Genomic DNA, 17,590 nt, shown 5'->3' with positions numbered 1-17,590 from the left:
ATAAGTCACTTTCCTTCTCGTGCCATACTCCCTGTATCTTGGCAGCAGCTCTGTTCCATACGGTCATTCAGGAACCCCGGCTCTGAGCAGCTGGAGGCTTCGTCCTCCCCGAGGTCCTGAGTCCTCTCCATCTTTAGGTAGGGGATGGAGGAAAGGACGTGGAGAGGGAGAGAGAGAGACTGAGAAAGGATCCCATGACGCAGGTTTTTAGGGGCCAGCCCTAGAACCCTGCTGCCTGGCACTGAATCATAAGGCCACGCCGATTTGCAAGGGACTCTGTGGGCCAGCTGTGTGCCCAGGAGCAGGAGGAGGGCACGGATGTGGGTGGGCATCGGCAGTCTCTGCTAGAACCCACCTGCTTCTGTTGCTTCTTGATGAAATGAGCATCTTTCAGCACGCGAGGCTCTGGACGTGGGTTTGCTGCCGGCACACTGCAGCATGGGCTGACGTTGTGTGCACCCCGAATGAATGGGCTCAATCTAACAGCCGAGATGTGCTGAGAAGAGGCTGGTGGCATCTCCTAGGGTCCAGCATTGACCCCATCAGCTGTGATGTGCCCCTGCTTCTCTTTTCACAAGAGGTGAGGTCCACGGAGCTTGTCAGAAATGCAGAGTCCCCGGCCCCCAGCCTCCTGGCTCAGGACCTGCACGGTAACGAGATCCCGGTGATCCACGGGAAGCGATGCTCTAGAAGCCACAGGTGCCACACTCTCTACCTTCATTTCCATCGGTCGGGTCCCTGAGAGGCACGGACATGGGGAGTTGACCGTTTTGACTCTAAATGCACCCGTGCCTTTGCTGTCTCTAGATGACGCCATGGGCTTGCATCACACTTATTTCAGAGATGGGTGACGTGATGCTTGGCCTCAGGCCTCCCAACTCCATGTCGCTTAGATCCCTATGTGTCCAGAGCTCCTTAGGGAATTTGGAGTGAGAGGAACACTTTCCTGGAGAAGGAGGCCTTGAGCTGGGCCCTGAAGGAGGGTAGGAATCTGTCCTGGGGAGGGGCAGGAAAAGTCTGAACAAAGCTGTGGACTCGGCACACCGGGGCGGGGGCTGTGGGACCATGGCCGCCCGCCTTGTCTGGCCAGCACTTAGAGCCATGAGTAATTTGGCGTTCAAGGCTCTCTCTACTCTATCCCATCGGATCTTTCCCGTGCGAATTCTGCCTTCTTCATCCCTCTCATCCACTCCAGGTGAATTAGCCCCAAAAGAGATTCTCTACAGCAAACAGAAACAAAGCATGAATTAACATTTTTGACTTGATTTCACTTCTTTAAAAAAAAAAGGTATTGGGGCCAGCCCAGTGGCATAGTTGTTGAATTCACATGCTCTGCTTCCGTGGCCCAGGGTTCATGGGTTTGGATCCTGGGTGTGGACCTAGCACCGCTCACCAAACTATGCTGTGGTGGCATCCCACATACGAAAAACAGAGGAAGATTGGCACAGATGTTAGCTCAGTGACAATCTTCCTCAGGCAAAAAGAAGAGGAAGATTGGCAATAGACGTTGGCTCAGGGCCAATCTTCCTTACCGCCCCCCCCCCAAAATGTATCAGTTATCACTTGAGTGGGTATTAATGGATAGTAATCTTGACTTTAAATTTTCTTATTCTACCATAGACTTTTCAAAAGTCAGCCAAATTTTATGTAAATTTTTTCCATGAACGTTATTTTTAAATTTAAATTGGTTCCCCCACCTTTGTAGGTTTTTTTGGGGGGAGGGAGGGGTTATATACTGGGGGCAAGGAGAGGAGAGGGGAATGGAAGAGCGAGGAGCATTTTATTTTGAAGAGATGAGGAGATCAGAAGGGAGGCACAGGCTTCAAGCAAGCTCCCTGACAAACGTGACAGCATCGGGGCTGGCTGAGAGCAGGGCCTTTGGCTGGGAACCCCACCCCGGTCCCTCTAACTGGGGCTTAGAAAGATAACACACTGGCTCCGTGTTTCTCATCCGTGCTACGGAGATAGCACCACTCACCGTGCAAAGAGTAGCCCTCCGAGGGAAGGAGTTAAGAAACGTAGAACGTTTGTGCTCAGATCCTGGCACGGTGTATGCCCTCAGTCAGTGGTGCTTGTGGTCATCATCATCATCGTCATATTATTGTGGTTATTACGTTTCGTCAGTGCTCGCCTTGATTGATGGTGACTGCTGAGAAAAACTTCGCCACGTGACACATATCATCCCTGAAAAAGATGAATGACTGTTCCTAATGATTCCCGGGTCTGGAAGCCGTCCCAGGAGAAAGGCGGGAGTCGCGTTTCTGCAGTCATCGGAGCGCCCGCCAGAGGGCGCCCTTGCATCTCCGGTCCCTAACCGGCGGTCCGCGGCTCTGCGGCGAGCGAGCCTGAAAATACTCTAGACTGCAGGCTTTAACGATCGTTTCAACCCTTTAAACTCTTTTTTGACCACATTTTATATGAATCTGTTTAGAGCAAACTTATTTGGTGGATGGAGGACCTCTGGCCTCTTCCAACGGTGTGGGGTGTGGTTCCAAGCTAAGATATTCGAGTGGCTGCGGGGCTGGGAGGGGTGTGCCCTGACCGGGTCCTGCTCCCGATGTCTGTCCTGTTCAGGTCAGAGCTGAGATCCTGCTGGGTCCTCGTTACAGCCCCGATAGCCCTCTGAGATGGGGCTGCATTGCCATCTTGTGGATGGAAGGTCCTGGCTGGGCCCCCACGATTCTCCCAGCCTTGTCTTCACCCGCTGCTTAGAAGGGCTCATCTGGGCACGCCCGAGCCTCAGACCCTGGTCCAGGCTCTTCACCACACTCTCCCACCCGGCTGCACCCTCAAACCTGTGCTCCAGGGGCCTTCTGTTGATGGAGGTGGCCCATGGCTGGTTCAGGGCTGATGTCTGTCATGTGCATCCAGCTCCCCCCCCCCCAGCCCCCGGGGTCCCCAGTGTGGAGCAAGTCTGGGCCAGCTGGGCCCTTCTTTCCAGGACCCCACAAAGCCCCAGGGCCTTAGCCAGTCTCCCACCTCCCTCATACTTCCAGGCTCCTTTTCCCCATGTGCAAAATGGGAAGAGTTTGGCTTTAAAAATAATGGGTTTTTTTCCTTTTTCACTGAAGTAAAATTCACATAACATAAAATTAACATTTTAATGTGAACACTTCACGTGGCATTTAGTACGTCCACAGTGTTGTCCAACCACCACCTCTGTTTAGTTCCAAAGCATTTCATCACCCCAAAAGGAAACCCCAGACCCATCAAGCAGCCACTCTATCTTCCCCCCTCCCTCAGAGCCTGGCAACCACTGATCTGCCTCCTCTCTCTATGGATTTGTCTGTTCTGGACATTTCATATAAATGGAATCCTACAATATGTGGTCTTTTGTGTCTGGCAGGTTTTGCTTTGAATAATGTCTTTGAAGCTCATCCACATTGGGACATATGTGAGAATGTCCTTCCTTTGTAAGGCTGAGTAATATTCCATTGTTGGGATGGACCATGTTTTCTTTATCCGTTTATCCATCAATGATCAATGGACACTTTGGTTGCTTCCATTCTTTCTTCTTTTTTTTTTTTGAGGAAGATTAGCCTTGTGCTAACATTTGCCACCAATCCTCCTCTTTTTGCTGAGGAAGATTGGCCCTGAGCTAACATCAGTGCCCATTTTCCTCTACTTTATATGTGGGATGCCTGCCACAGCATGGCTTGATAGGTGGTGCGTAGGTCCACGCCTGGGGTCCAAACCGGCGAACCCCAGGCCACCAAAGTGAAGTATGCAAACTTAATTGGTGTGCCACGGGGCAGCCCCCATTCCTTCTTTTTTAAGGCTGAGTAGTAGTCCATTGTGGGGATGGACCACATTTAGGTATTATTACCCATGCATCTGTTGATGGACATTTGGGCTGTTTCCCCCTTTTGGCTGTTGCTAATGGTGCTGCTTTGAACATTCCTGTACCAGTATTTGAATACTATTTGTAATTCTTTCAGTGATATATCTAGGAGTAGAATTGCCAAAAATAATTTTTAAAGAACATATTTCTTCATTACTTGGTTCTGCACTGAGTCGAAAAGTGCCTGAGCAAGCTGTCTGGCCCTGCATTCTATGTACCCGCTGACTCCTGGGCTGGTTGCCGCCGTCTACAGTGGCGTCATCCCACCCCTGTGGTGCACCCCTGGATGCGTCTACACCCCCATCTGAGGGGTTTCCTGATGCCCGCCTCGCCAGGTCATTGTGGGGGCTAGAGGAGAGGGGCACGTGGCTTCCCAAGCTCAGATTCTTCATCCATAAGATGGGGATGGTAACACTTCATTTGATCCGCACTGGATCCTCATAACATGAAGGAATCGGGGCCCAGGAGGTGCAGCCCCAGAGTCGGGAAGAGGCCCAGCTGGAGTCTGGACCAGGGTTTCTGTGAGTCCACCGTCTGCGAGGCGCTCCTGAGTGAGAACCAGAGAGCAGCCCAGAGATGAAGTGTCCATTTCGCACAGTCATGGGGAGTGGGTGGCAGGCTGTCTGCTGAGTGTGGAGGCTCCCTGAGGCCAGGCAGCTCTGCCCTCACTGGGGGCTCCTCTTCCTGGCTTTCCCAGCCTTCCAGGAAGGAGCTCTCTGGGCTTGCCCTAGGGGGTCCACACGAGGCCACACGTGGGACGGGAGGAGACAGGCCTGTCATGAGCTGTCGTTGGAAGCATATGCTTTGCAAGCTTGCCTGTTTTTTTTAAAAAAACATTTTTAGGTCCCCTTTCCCCCTTAAGACATAAAATCAAGGGAAACCCAAAGGCAACTTTTTGGGAAATTAATAATAATAAAAAAGCCTATGAGGGAATTGCTCATTCATTAAATAAAACACCAAGTCTGCGAGATTTTCCTCCAGAGAACGAGAGTGCCAACCCTGGGAATAAGCAAGTCGCCAGGGCCTGCAGGGGCTCCGGGAAGTGCTGTGACTGTGGGACTTGGAATCTCAGCATTCCCATCTGTGACAAGGGTTCACGCGTCCTATGGGGTAGGGTTTCCCACAGGGATTGTGGGAGGGGCCTCAGTCTCCCCAGATGACCATGCTCAGCTCTCCTCGGTGCTCTGCACGGGGCAGAGCTGACCTCAGCCCCCTCGGGGAGGCGTTCTGCAGGTGATGCCACCTCTTGCTGCCTTTATTTGTGCATCTGTGGAATGGAACCCACTGGCGACTCTGGCCCCAGCGGGCTCACAGTGATGGAGAGCAGGTGAATGTTGGGGGTGAGGAGGGGCTTGGCGGTGGGGCCACGGTCTCCCACTGACCTCACTGGCTGCCCCCTGCTGCCCGCCCTCCCTCCTCCCACCTCTTCTCTTGTTCTCTCTTCTCCATTTCTGGAGCATCGTAACCTCTAGTTTTAGACAAACAGATGGTCTGTTTTGTCTTATTTTGTTTGGCCTGTGCCACATTTTAAAATGTTTAATTAGACACCAGTTACATCCCACGTTTAAAAAAATCCGTATTCCCAGCTTCTCTTTAAAAATCAGGAAATGGGGTCGCCCTGGCCCACAGCCCTGTTGCTGGGCTGGGGAACAGCTGCTCTTTCAGAGGACCTGGCTCTCCAGCTGGCCACTGTCCACCCTCAGACCTGGTTCACCTCACCTACCCATCTCCCCTCGGACACATCTGAGGCTGCTTGTAAGAGGAATCATGTGAGGTGCAGGGGCGTGTGCATTGCAAAGCGCTTTGTTCTGCACATGAAACTGTTATTCATTATTTGTAGCCATGCTAAGGCGGAGGACATATTGACTGTTAATCAGTTGCAATCAAAACACTGGCTGAAGCCAAAAGATTTCCCGGGGGACAGACTGGAATGTCTGTGAGGAGGGCTGACTCTAGGCTGACCTCACACACAGGGGCTGGAATGATATCCCTCATTTCTCAGGTCAGAGCATTCTCTTCTGTGGTTGGGCTCATCCTCATGGTGATGAAATGACTTCAGTGGCTCCGGACATCACATTCTGGCACCCTTTGAGTTTGGCAGGAAAGAGCAAAAGTCTTATTGGTTCAAGGCTTGGCTGGTGACCCAATCAGAGCCCACAAGAAGCATCACCCTCTCTCGGGGATTGAACGGGAGACCTGCACATAAGCCCAAACCCATGTGGTACCCAGTGGAAATCAGGGTTCTGTTATATTGCGAGAAGGGTGACTTGACCTGGCGAGGCAGCTGCAACAAGGGAGATCCCTTTCAGATGAAAGAATGAATGCGGAAAAGCTTTGTAAAGTGCCATGTAACTGGAAGGGACTGCTTCAGGCTGCATTACCTTTATGGAAGAGAAAGTAAGGCTTACAGAGTCTAGGTGGCTTTCCCAAGGTCATGCTTGATAAGTGGGGGATGCAGCCAGATGCAGACCTTGGGGCTTACTGCTTCCCACCCAGAACCTGCTAAGGATGCTTCCTGCCCACTCCCCCCACCTCCCCGTTCGCCACGGGGCCCATGAATCATTTTCCTTTTTGGTGTTTGCAAACACCCGGCTGTTAATAATCATGCGGAGCTCATTCAGGGGCTTGAGTGGGGCCAACGCCATGGGAGGATGGACGAGTGGGATGCTTGTTGCTGGCTGAAGTGGGAACCAGCCAGGAAGCATGAGGGGCCGAGGGCAGCTCCCTTCTCCAGCAAAGCCACCCTGAGTCATTCTTTAATGAAATTTGTGCCTATTTTAATTCCTATCAGCACAAAATCCTTACATGTCCTTTATAAATATTTCATTCTAGTCCAGCAACAAATTTCCTGATGCCCACATGCCTGTGTGACCATCTCCTTCCCTGTGCTGGGCAGTCGGTCCCTCGCCCCAGGCAGCTGTGGGCTGGAGGAGACAGTCATGACCGCCCTCACTGGGCAGTCGGCCTTGATGGCCGCTTCTTCTCAGAGAGCAGCCAAGCCTCCCCAGGGAGGTCGGGATCACAGTGAACTGGACAGGAGAGAATGAGGAGGCCTGGGATGGGAGGGGACCAGCCATGGTCCCTAAGGGGCAGAGTCAGGGCTTCAACCCAGGTTGGCTCAATGTCAGGGGCCAATCTTGTCCACTCCACTGCAGTGTCCCGGAGCAGGAATTCAAAGCAGGGTTGATGGCTTCTTGTAGAGGGATCAGGGCGGGCTTCAGGGAAAGGCACTCCACAGTGGGAGAAGCTTTGCAAACTGTGAAGTGCTGTGTAAGTTTGAAAAGGTCATTTTTGGCCAGCTGTTGATGTGCCTAGATGTCCAGGGAACTCGAAGGAGCCACAGAGAGTTCTTAAGCACCGGAGTATGGGGAGCAAGGCTGGTCTGTGACCCACGTTGCCCAGCCGCCTTATTCACAGGGGGCAGAGCCTGCTGGACACTAGGGCATCTTTAAGGAGGTGCTGCCCAGAGCAGGAACGGGGCCTGGAAAACGTCTCGTACCTGGTGGCTGTCAGGCTTCTGGAAATCTCATCGAAGTCAGCGAGGAGCACAGGGTGTCTTGCAAGCCACAGCTGGTTCTGCAGGGAGCCCCAGACCCAATAGAAACGATTAGTTTTATTACCCTCCTTCCCTGCCTCTCTCGTCTCTGGGAAGAGGGAGCCTATTCATTTCGTTTTATTTTGTTAGCCAGCTGCAGCCGAGAGACTCAGGCCTCTTCTCTGCAAAGCCTCTCCCAGGACAGATCAAAGAGACCTGTGAAGGATATTAGAGGGACTGTGAAATCCGGCTGGATGGTGCAGTGTCTTGGGCGAAGCTGCCCCCAGCCACACTGGGCTCAGTGGTGGGCTCAGGGGTTGGCTTGGACCTCCAGGCAGGCCCCGGAAGACAGAAATCATTTGCATGGTGCCGCATCCCTCTGAATTCTGAGTGCCTCCTCCGTGCCCGGCTCTGGGACCTGCCATGGTGAATCAGGAGTGGCCTCTGTCCTCCTCGGGGCTCATGTCTGGCCAGAAGGCCATGGAAGGAAGGGAGGGAATGACCTCCCACCAATGGCTGGGTCTGTGGTGGCCTGAGCTATGACTCCCAGCGGGGTCGGTCAAGGTCTGTGGGTGACTGAGGAATGCAGTCTGGGTGGTAGTGCTGCCTTGGGGGTCCCTAGCCCCCATTCTGGGTTTGGCGATGGGAGCAGACAAGGACTGAGCCCACTGAGAAGGCCCTGGAGAAGCAAGCAGGCTGCTGGTCATTCCATCATGCCAAGATGTCATTGGCCGAGGACCTGCATGGGCGTTGGTTGCTGGCAGGCCTGCACCCAGTGTGTGAATGCCAGCCCCGGGTAGGGGCTCAGCTCCAATGGGGCCTTGGCTCAAAGGCCACAGAGACCAGCTCTAGATGAGGGCATGGAGAGACGCCCGTGAACCTGAGGTCAGTTGTGGGTTGTGTCTTAGTCTGCTTGGGCTGCAATCACAAAACACCAGACTGGGCGGCTAAAACAACAGACATTTGTCACAGTCATGGAGGCTGGGAGTCCAGGAGCAAGGTGCCAGCAGATTTGCTTGGTGATGGCTCTCTTCTTGGCTTGCAGATGGCTGCCTTCTTGCTGTGTCCTCATGTGGTGAGAGCGTGAGAGGGCGAAGGCCAGTCTCTTCCTCTTCTGATAAGGGCACTAATCCCATCCTGGGGGCCCCACCCTCATGACCTGGTCTAACCTGAATGACCTCCCAAAGGCCCCACCTCCAAATACCATCCCAGTGGGGGTTAGGGCTTCAACATATGAACTTGAGGGGGACACAGGTGTTCAGTCCATAGCAGGTGGTGACCTGGGACCCTGGTGAGGGGTCGATGCTCATTCCAGCTCTGTCTCTCTCTGCTCCATGTCCTTGGCCCCATTTCACAGATGAGGAAACTGAGGTGTCCTTCTAGGGTGCTTAGCAGTCATAGAGCAGAGTCCAGAGTCAGGTTTTCAAGGTGGGGTTTGTTATTTTTACAGTTAATATACCCTTTTCGGGGCTGTGTGTTAGAAAGCCCATCACCGGCCTGCCGTGTGGAGCTGGGCAGTGCGGCCCTCTCTGCTGGGTGGGGCGGTTGGCTGAGTGACGTGGAGGCTCCCTTGTAGGGCTGAGTTCATACATTCCTCTCTTAACAAATAACCCTTTCCAGCTCTTACAATGTTCTAGTCCCCTCCAGGCTTAGCAAGTGGGTGCCCTCCTTGGGGGCTGGTTTCCTGTGCTGGAATATGGGGCTAGGCACAGGATCCTCCTTTCGATTCTCCTAAGCCTTCTTTGCTGCACACATCCACGTTCGCTCTGCTCCCGTCGCCACCTGCCCTGCCTTCAGCGCTCCTGGCAGAAAGGCCAGGGTCCTGGGCTCAGACCCCAAGCAGAAGCCCATTCCCTCTGCCCTCGGCCCGGTCCTCAGCCCTGCCACCTGCTGACGAGCCCGAATGGGCAGTGATAACCCAGGTCCAAGGAGAGGGGCTGGCCGGTAAGACCAAGACAGGAGCTGAAGCATTGAGTGGTGTCGGAATTCCAGCAGAGGGGTGGCCTGAGCAAGCCCCACCTACATCTTCTCCTGGCCAATCCCCATTCATCTGTCAAAAGTCTGAAGCTCCTTGGAGCCAGTGGCCTCTGAGCTGATGCCCTAATCTGACTTGGGTGTTTCTCTGTGCTTCCCCAGCACCCAGCATGGGCCCCGTGGTGAAACCTTACAGCAGGCAAAGCAGACGATTCTGACATTGTGTTCTGCTTTCTCTGGAGTTCACAGTCAGGTCTTTTGTTCGTCTCAGATTCTCCAGCAGCTCACATAGGTCCTGGCATGGAGAGCCCGTGTTGCCAGTAGGTGGTTAAGCCACAGCGCCCTCGTGTGCCCTCCCTGGCCCCAGGTGCTGGCCCCACTGCTCAGGGGCACTGAGCCACATCTCAGATGCTGGGGTCATTCTGAAAATGGCTCCTCTTCTCATCATGGCAGCCAAGGGCCTTGAATTTGATTCAAAAGCTGTGTCCTCATCAGCTCCAGCACTGGGCCAGGAACCTGTGAGCATCTTCAGGGTGGAGCCTTCAATTTGACCCAGCACCCCTCACCTGCTTCCCATCCTGGGCACCCTATGGTGTTCTGCAAACACTACTGGGTGGAAGAATGGGGAGCAGGGGCTTGGCCCTGGATGGGAGGTTGGGGCGACAACAGGTGCTGTGAGCCGAGGGGTGAGGACACGGCAGAGGCTGGGAGCTGGCAGGCCCAGGGAATTGGGGTGGGTCATCACTTGACACTGACTTTCTGGTAACTCATAGGAGCTCTGGGGCCCTGAACTGAGCTGCTGTCCTGAAACTCAGGGAGCATGGCATTTTGGATGCAGCCGCTGTGTGTGCAGCGCTGGGGGTGGCTTTTTGGGCTGCCAGTGCAGTCACTGTGCCCATCAGTGGCCCCCATGGCTGGCCTCACACTTTATGGCCACCCAAGTAGACCATCGAGGCCAGCACTGGGGCCATGAGCAAGTGCGTCTCTGACTTTGCACACATGGAGATTCCAGCAGGAAGGGGGAGGCCTGAGTGGGCACGGATGAACAGCACAAGGGGCTGTGTCCCCTGTGTGCAGCAAGCTTTGCACCCGGTGGCCTGTGGCCTTCGCATTCCCCAATTGGTGGGGCTCTGCGTGGCAGTCACGCTGGCCACTGCTGGGAATCTACAGGGGGTGCCAGGTATGGAGCTGGGCAAGGATGACGCCTTTTCTTGCATGGTGGCTGTGAGCTGGTCTGATCTCCCCCTTTCAGCCTCATCCTCTAGATCCATCAAGTGAATTGAGAGACTCTGCCAAGGTCATGTGGCAGCAGCCCAGAGGCATCCATCTGGGGCTACCTGGTCTCAGCATCTCCTCTGTGTCCCATGCATGCCTCCTGATCCATGTGTAAATAAATTTGAGACATCTCTTTGCCAAAATGATGAATGATTCATTTATGATGATGGAAGGATGAACAGTACAGTTCCAGGTGGGATTCCTGAAGTTATGTCACCTCTTCAGGGCTTGGAGGTGGAGGAGGAACTGGCTCCAGGGGCAGGGGATGGGGGTAGGGTGAGCCTGGGGTCTTAGAGCAAAAACCCAGATGGCGATGTGGCTCCTGCCCTCCCAAACTGGTCCTCACAGACGGGGTGGGAGGCGACCAAGGAGAACAGTTGGCCCAGCCTGGGAGTCATCAGTGGCCTTGAGATACCCATGCCCCCAACCTTTGTCAAACGCTCATGCATGCTGGGCACTGGGTGGGGCTCTGGGCATGCGCTGGCTGGCTGGAGCCCCTTGGGAGATTTTGGTGGAAGAAGTCACTGTGGATCCCCTGTGCCAAGCACAGGACCCAGTGCATAGTCAACACTCTGGAAATCTGAATGGATAATGAATGAATAGATGAATAAATATGGCTCCCAACCCAGGAAGGCCAGGATGCATTCCTTCATTCACAGAAGAAAAAAGCACAGACTTTCAGGACCCAATTTGTCACACAGGTGCTATGAGAGCATCAAAGATTTGTACCTCCTTCTCCTTTTGGGGAGGGCTCAGCAAACATCTCCCTCATGTATGTTGGGCATATATGCATTTTATATGTTCTACTCTGTGTATCTTATACATGTAACCTATAGATATTGTGTGTGCTCCTGAAATCTAAATATGTACAAACAATCTTTGCAGCACATATGTGCATGTGGCATACACATCATGGGCCTCCAGTGTACTCTAAATTCACACACATATACTGCAAAGACAGAATTTGTTCATGAACATGGGTATGCTATGGGGATACTGTATATGCTTTTAGTATTTTGGTCTAATATGTATAAATGGTATGTGTCTTGTGCCTATATGTTCCACGTGCATGTGCATTTATTCAGCACAACACACATCTTGTTAATGAAGTTCCAAGTGTACGCCATGTATATTCTGTAGAAAGAATGCTCAGATGCCATGTCTGTGTGTTCCATACATATAAGTGTGTCCCATGCAGACACTGTACGAATATTCTCTATGTAGACCTGATATGTGTGGACCCGTTTGCATGCAGTGCCCACAGTGTTGTATCATATGCAGACATAGTAAGCAGACCCAGTGGAGAATACACATGGCATATCAGTTAGGGTCTTTGCAGGAAACAGCCCTCTCAAGTTGAGCAATTAATTAATGGGCTATTCTTAAACTTTTCTGCAAAGAGTGGGTAGGATGGAGGGAAAGCAACAAGGGAAAGTGGGGGTACCCCAGCATTAGCAACAACGGAGAGCTGTCAACATGCTTGGGACATAGTTACTGGAACTTGTAGAGAGTAGCTCTATGTTGTGAGTCTGCTGGCAGATGCAGCTAACTGCCAAGGTCCACATCTTCCTTCTTTCCTCTGACCTCCTACTGGAGCTGTCCACTGGATGAATTCAACTGGAAACCGAGGGCCAAGGAACGCTTGATGGGGCTCATGCAGGCTTGCCTCCGAGAGAGGAGAGAGGGTCTGGAGACGGATGCATCTCGATGAGGAAATGGCAGATGTCCTGCATGACTTTCATCTTTCGGGAAGGCACTGCAAGTCCTGCAACTTGCCTCTCAATTTGTAGGAATAGTCCTGTGCTGCAGACCACTAGGCCCCTAGGAGATTTATTTATTAGTGTAGGAGGCCCTAAACTTCGATGGTGTTCATTTCCCACACATGTCTCAGTAAAGAATGGCATTGCTGTAATAGACCAGTGAGATATACTGTTGAGTGTCAAAATGATCAATTTCTTTCATTCTGTAGTATGACAGATAGCAGGGGAATTGACATAACCCTGAGACAGGATATACAGCTGGACTGCTGTTCAGGCCATGTGATAGAAAATTGCTTCTGATCACCTTTACTGAAAGGAATGGGGTGGGGGATGCACCTGGTATGCAGTTTTGACCCAGCAAATGCTGTGTTGGTTTCCTCCAGTAAATATATCATGTCCAGAACTGTTAGGTAATATTACCACCTTGTTACATTTCCAACAATCTACTGTTCTCCAACATCCACGTGGCTTTTGTGTCAGCTACACAGGTGAGCTATATGGAGATGTAGTGGGATTCTCACCCCTGTGTTTTGTATAAATATAAACCCACTTGTTTACCAAGATGGGCTTCATTCTTTCCTGAAGACCTGTGTCCATCTGGTCTGATTTCCCTCCAGGCAGAACTTCCTTTAGTAATCGTGCCATGCAGATCTGCTGGTAACAAGTTTCTGTTAATCTTAAATGTATTTTTCCCTCATTCTTGAAGTATATTTTCTCTGGATATGCAATTCTGGGTTAATAGTCTTGTTTAGAAGCTCTTTAAAGATGTTATTCCACCATTTCCTGGCCTCCACTGCTTATGATTAGAACTAAGAGATTATGAAATTGTTGTTCCTCTGTAGTGATGTGTTGTTTCTCTCTGATTGATTTCAAGATTTTCTCTCTTTGGCTTTCAGTGGTTTGACTCTGTTGTGTGGGTTTTTTTTTTGTATTTATCCTGCTTGGGGTTCACTGAGCTTCTTCAAACCAAATTTGGTTAATTTTGGCTATTATTTCTTCAACTTTTTTTGGTCTCATTCTCTCTTTTCCTTCTGGGGCACCTTTGGATATTGTCCCACAGGTCTCTGAGGCTTTGTTTATTTATTTTTGATGTTTATTCCTCTCTGTTCCTCAGATTGGATCATTTCTATTGATAGATCTGTTACTCTTCAGCTTTCCGTTTCCCCATTCTATCCTTCCTGGCTTGACTCCAACTTTGTCATGCAATTTATCCACTTTCGTAAGGGCTATGGGGTTTCTGAGGGGTCAGAGCTTAGTGCTGGCACAGTGGGACTGAGGGTCAGAGAGGATGAGGAGAAGGCCTCCTGGAGGCAAACGTGGTTTATCTCTAGGGAGAGCTTGGCCGCCCAGGCAGGTAGGACATAGCATCTATTCATGCCAAGAGAAAGACAGGCAGATGAAATGTAAGTGATGAAGCCCTGGGAGAGAGGTGTGGGCTAGAAAGATCAGAGTAGGCTTCCTGTGGGAGACAGTGGGAGGGTGGAGGTCTCAGGGTCTGGTAGGTACTGAGTACCAGGTGCTCTCTGATCTCAGTAGATCCACACAGCAACTCCACCTGGGAAATATTATTATCCTATGGAAGAGATGAAGAACCCAGGTTGAGACAGGTTTTCTGGGGCCCTAGATAATGCAGCCGATTAAGCGGCCATGAGACGTGAATGTGTGGCTCAAGGTAACATGAGGTAGGGAAGCCTTTCTTGATGGGGCAGGATTTGAGATGTTGGAAGACCATGCTCATCCTCTGAATTCTCAATCCAAATACTGCTCGTGATCCAGGATTTTTTCTGGGCAGTATTAGTCCCAGAACTTGAACTAGAACCTGCTGGATCCTGTGTTCCTTCTGCCATATTGTGCAGATGCTATCCTGGCTCTGACATTAGCATTGACCAGCTGGGTGGCCCTGGCAGGTAACTTCATCTCTCTAGCACCACCATCCTTATTTTGAGTGTGAGGGAATACAGACTTGACTTTGCATAGTTGATGTAGGGGATCAATGAATTAATGTGCTGTGAAGTTGCGTGAAAAGTTTCAAAAGCACTTACACACATGAGGTCTTTAAGGATTATTTGTTCCCTCTTTTTTTTTGACAAGGCCACATTCATATAGCAGCACAAACTTACTCATTCCTTTAGTAAAGAAATATTTTATGTGCTAGGTGTTACTCTAGGTGTGGGTATACAGCAGTGAGCAGAACAGATAAAAATCCTTTTCCTCCTGGTGTTTATGTTCCACTCTGCAATTACCTCTCTTGGTTTAAACCTTGTGCTTTTCAGCCTCATTCTTGGTGGCTGAAAACTCTGAAGAAATCAAGTTACCCAGCTATTACATAACTAACTCAGTTTCCTTGTCAGTGGTGTCAGAATCATGCCTATTTTACAGGGTCATCATGAGGTTAGAATGAGGCGATGTATGACAAGGAGTCAGCACAGAGCCTGGTGTGAAGCAGTTAGCATTCTTGACTACTCACTCTGAATGTCGATCCATGGTGGGCACATTTAATTTTCCCCCTTGGGCTTGCTACTTTTGCAGTTTCCTTATCAGTGAATATGTGGCTTTTCTTTTTAAAAACTTTGTGTTGCTCTAAGAAAAACAGTGAAATGCTCCCCGAACTCCTCCTCTGAACTGCCCCACAAGAAATGCTCCAAACCACCAGTCCCAACTCCAGACCTCACGTGACATCTCTTCACTGGTTCTCCCTTGTTTTTCTTTTTCCCTCCCTCCAGGTTATGGGCTCCAAATCCCCTCCCAACTGAAACCCCTCAAGCCTTATCCCACCCCAAATGCCTCGAATCCCCTCCCCACTGAAACGCCCCAAACCCACCCCCATCCCAAACCTCATAGGACCTCTCCTCACTCTTCTGCCTGTTTTCTCGCCCCCTTCCCTCAGGTTATGGGCACGCAGCCCCTGGCACCGACGCGGGCAAGGCCTTCTGCATGTTCTACGCCGTGCTGGGCATCCCTCTGACGCTGGTCATGTTCCAGAGCCTGGGCGAGCGGATGAACACGTTCGTGCGCTACCTGCTAAAGCGCATCAAGAAGTGCTGTGGCATGCGCAACACGGAGGTGTCCATGGAGAATATGGTGACCGTGGGCTTCTTCTCCTGCATGGGGACGCTGTGCATTGGAGCTGCCGCCTTCTCCCAGTGCGAGGAGTGGAGCTTCTTCCACGCCTACTACTACTGCTTCATCACGTTGACTACCATTGGGTTCGGGGACTACGTGGCCCTGCAGACCAAGGGCGCCCTGCAAAAGAAGCCACTCTACGTGGCCTTTAGCTTTATGTATATCCTAGTGGGGCTGACTGTCATTGGGGCCTTCCTCAACCTGGTGGTCCTCAGGTTCTTGACCATGAACAGTGAGGACGAGAGGCGGGACGCTGAAGAGAGGGCGTCCCTTGCCGGAAACCGAAACAGCATGGTCATCCACATCCCTGAGGAGGCGCGGCAGGGCCGGCCACGGTACAAGGCGGACGTGGCGGACCTGCAGTCCGTGTGCTCCTGCACGTGCTACCGCCCACAGGAATACGGTGGTCGCTCGGCGGCACATCAGAACTCCGTCAGCGCCAAGCTCGCCCCCCAGTACTTCCACTCCATCTCTTACAAGATCGAAGAGATCTCACCAAGCACATTAAAAAACAGCCTCTTCCCATCCCCCATCAGCTCCATTTCTCCTGGGTTACACAGCTTTACCGACAACCACAGGCTGATGAGAAGGCGGAAGTCCATTTAGGGTGTGGGGAGGGAAATACGAACAGAAAAAGTCATTTGTCGTATTTGATGTTATATTCCATCAGCCCAACTCGTCTTTTCTTCCTTATTTATTATTATTATTATCCTTTATTATTATTATCATTGTCATCATTATTACTTTCTCTCCTTTGTTTCCTGGTTTCATTGCTCCCCCAACTTCCCAGCGAGACAGAGCAGGCCAAAGGGAAAAGAAAGGCCCGTCCTCTGAAACTCGCAGCTGAGCATGAAGCATGGATTTCTTCCTTCCTTCCCAGCGACGTATGCCTTACATTTCTCCCCAACCTGCCCCATCTCTGGGGTGGCTTTCCCAGGACAGGTGTGAGACCAGGACCAGGTGACAGAGCTGAGAGGATACCCAACCCAAAGTTGCACACCAGGCTGAGAGCTTTTGAGCGCCCACCCACAGTGGTGTCTCTGACCTAACTCCTTTCTCTTTTCCTCCCAAGCAGTGGGTGGCTATGTATGTGTGTATGTGTGTGGTTTGAGTGTGTGTGAATGAATGCACACGCGAGTGTGCTTGTGTGTGTGAACCATGTGACAAAATGGAAAGTATCAGGTATTCATTCTCCTTTTCCATCACACAATTTTGTTAATAGCCTGCTTTTGGCTGCTTCCAAACAAAACGGGAAAACAAAACCCACGAGGTTTTTGATTTATCATTTTGCCAAATCAAGCATGTTCCATAAGCAGTCTTTATCCCAGATGTGTCATGACCATATTTTTAAAATGCTAGGTTCTAAATTATATTAACTTCTTTTTAGGGGGTGGGTGGGCAAGAAGACATGGATCATTTTAGCTTGCCAGTTCAAAAATTTTTTAAAAGCATGCACTTTGTTAAACTGGTATGCATTATCAACACAAGAAAACAAAACTAGCAATGGAATAATCAAAAGCCAATAATAATAATTTATTAAAGACATTTTTAATTTTGTCATCTCTGGTTCCAACAATTTACCATGCAACTGGAAGTGTCAGGAGAAACTGGAAAATTGTTGGAACCACAGAGTATCTATTTTATTATTTCCCTCTTATTTAGATGATGATGATGATGGTGATGATGATAATGTTGCTGGTGATTTGTGCAGCATCAACCTGCATGAATAAGAATTACAGTTTGGGATGCTTGGATGAGAATGGGTATTAGAAGGTGGATGTAGTTTCTTTTCCTAATAAAAAAATGACAGGGCATTCCTTGTTTAAAAAAAACTCCGTATATATGTATTTCAAGAAAGATGGTCTCTAGTTGCATTTGATTTGTAAATAGGGGAAAGTTCATGTTGGTCTCAGGAAGAGTTTAGAGGCAAGAAGCTGTGTCTTGGCCTGCTGGGAACTTGTCAGTCTCAGGGGAAGATTTGTCTGAGTAGTGGAGAGATTCCTCCCCACTCTCACTAGGGGATGACACAAAAGAGAAGGCCTGCTAATATCCTGGGGTACAGAGAGGCTATAGAACATGGCA

General features: G+C 50.8%; 1 protein-coding gene across 1 annotated transcript in view; it reads left to right on the top strand.

The window, feature by feature from the left end:
* Positions 1 to 17,332, top strand: part of KCNK9 (potassium two pore domain channel subfamily K member 9) — an 87,001-nt gene extending 69,669 nt beyond the window's left edge. Inside the window, exon 2 of the mRNA XM_014837352.3 lies at positions 15,273 to 17,332. Coding sequence (XP_014692838.2) covers positions 15,273 to 16,114 — 842 coding nt within the window. The 3' untranslated portion in view covers positions 16,115 to 17,332. The remainder of the gene's footprint in view (positions 1 to 15,272) is intronic.
* Positions 17,333 to 17,590: the final 258 nt, after the last annotated feature.

Source organism: Equus asinus, chromosome 12, assembly GCF_041296235.1.
Source record: "Equus asinus isolate D_3611 breed Donkey chromosome 12, EquAss-T2T_v2, whole genome shotgun sequence".
Lineage (NCBI taxonomy): Eukaryota > Metazoa > Chordata > Mammalia > Perissodactyla > Equidae > Equus > Equus asinus.
This window is presented reverse-complemented; position numbering and strand designations above follow the sequence as displayed.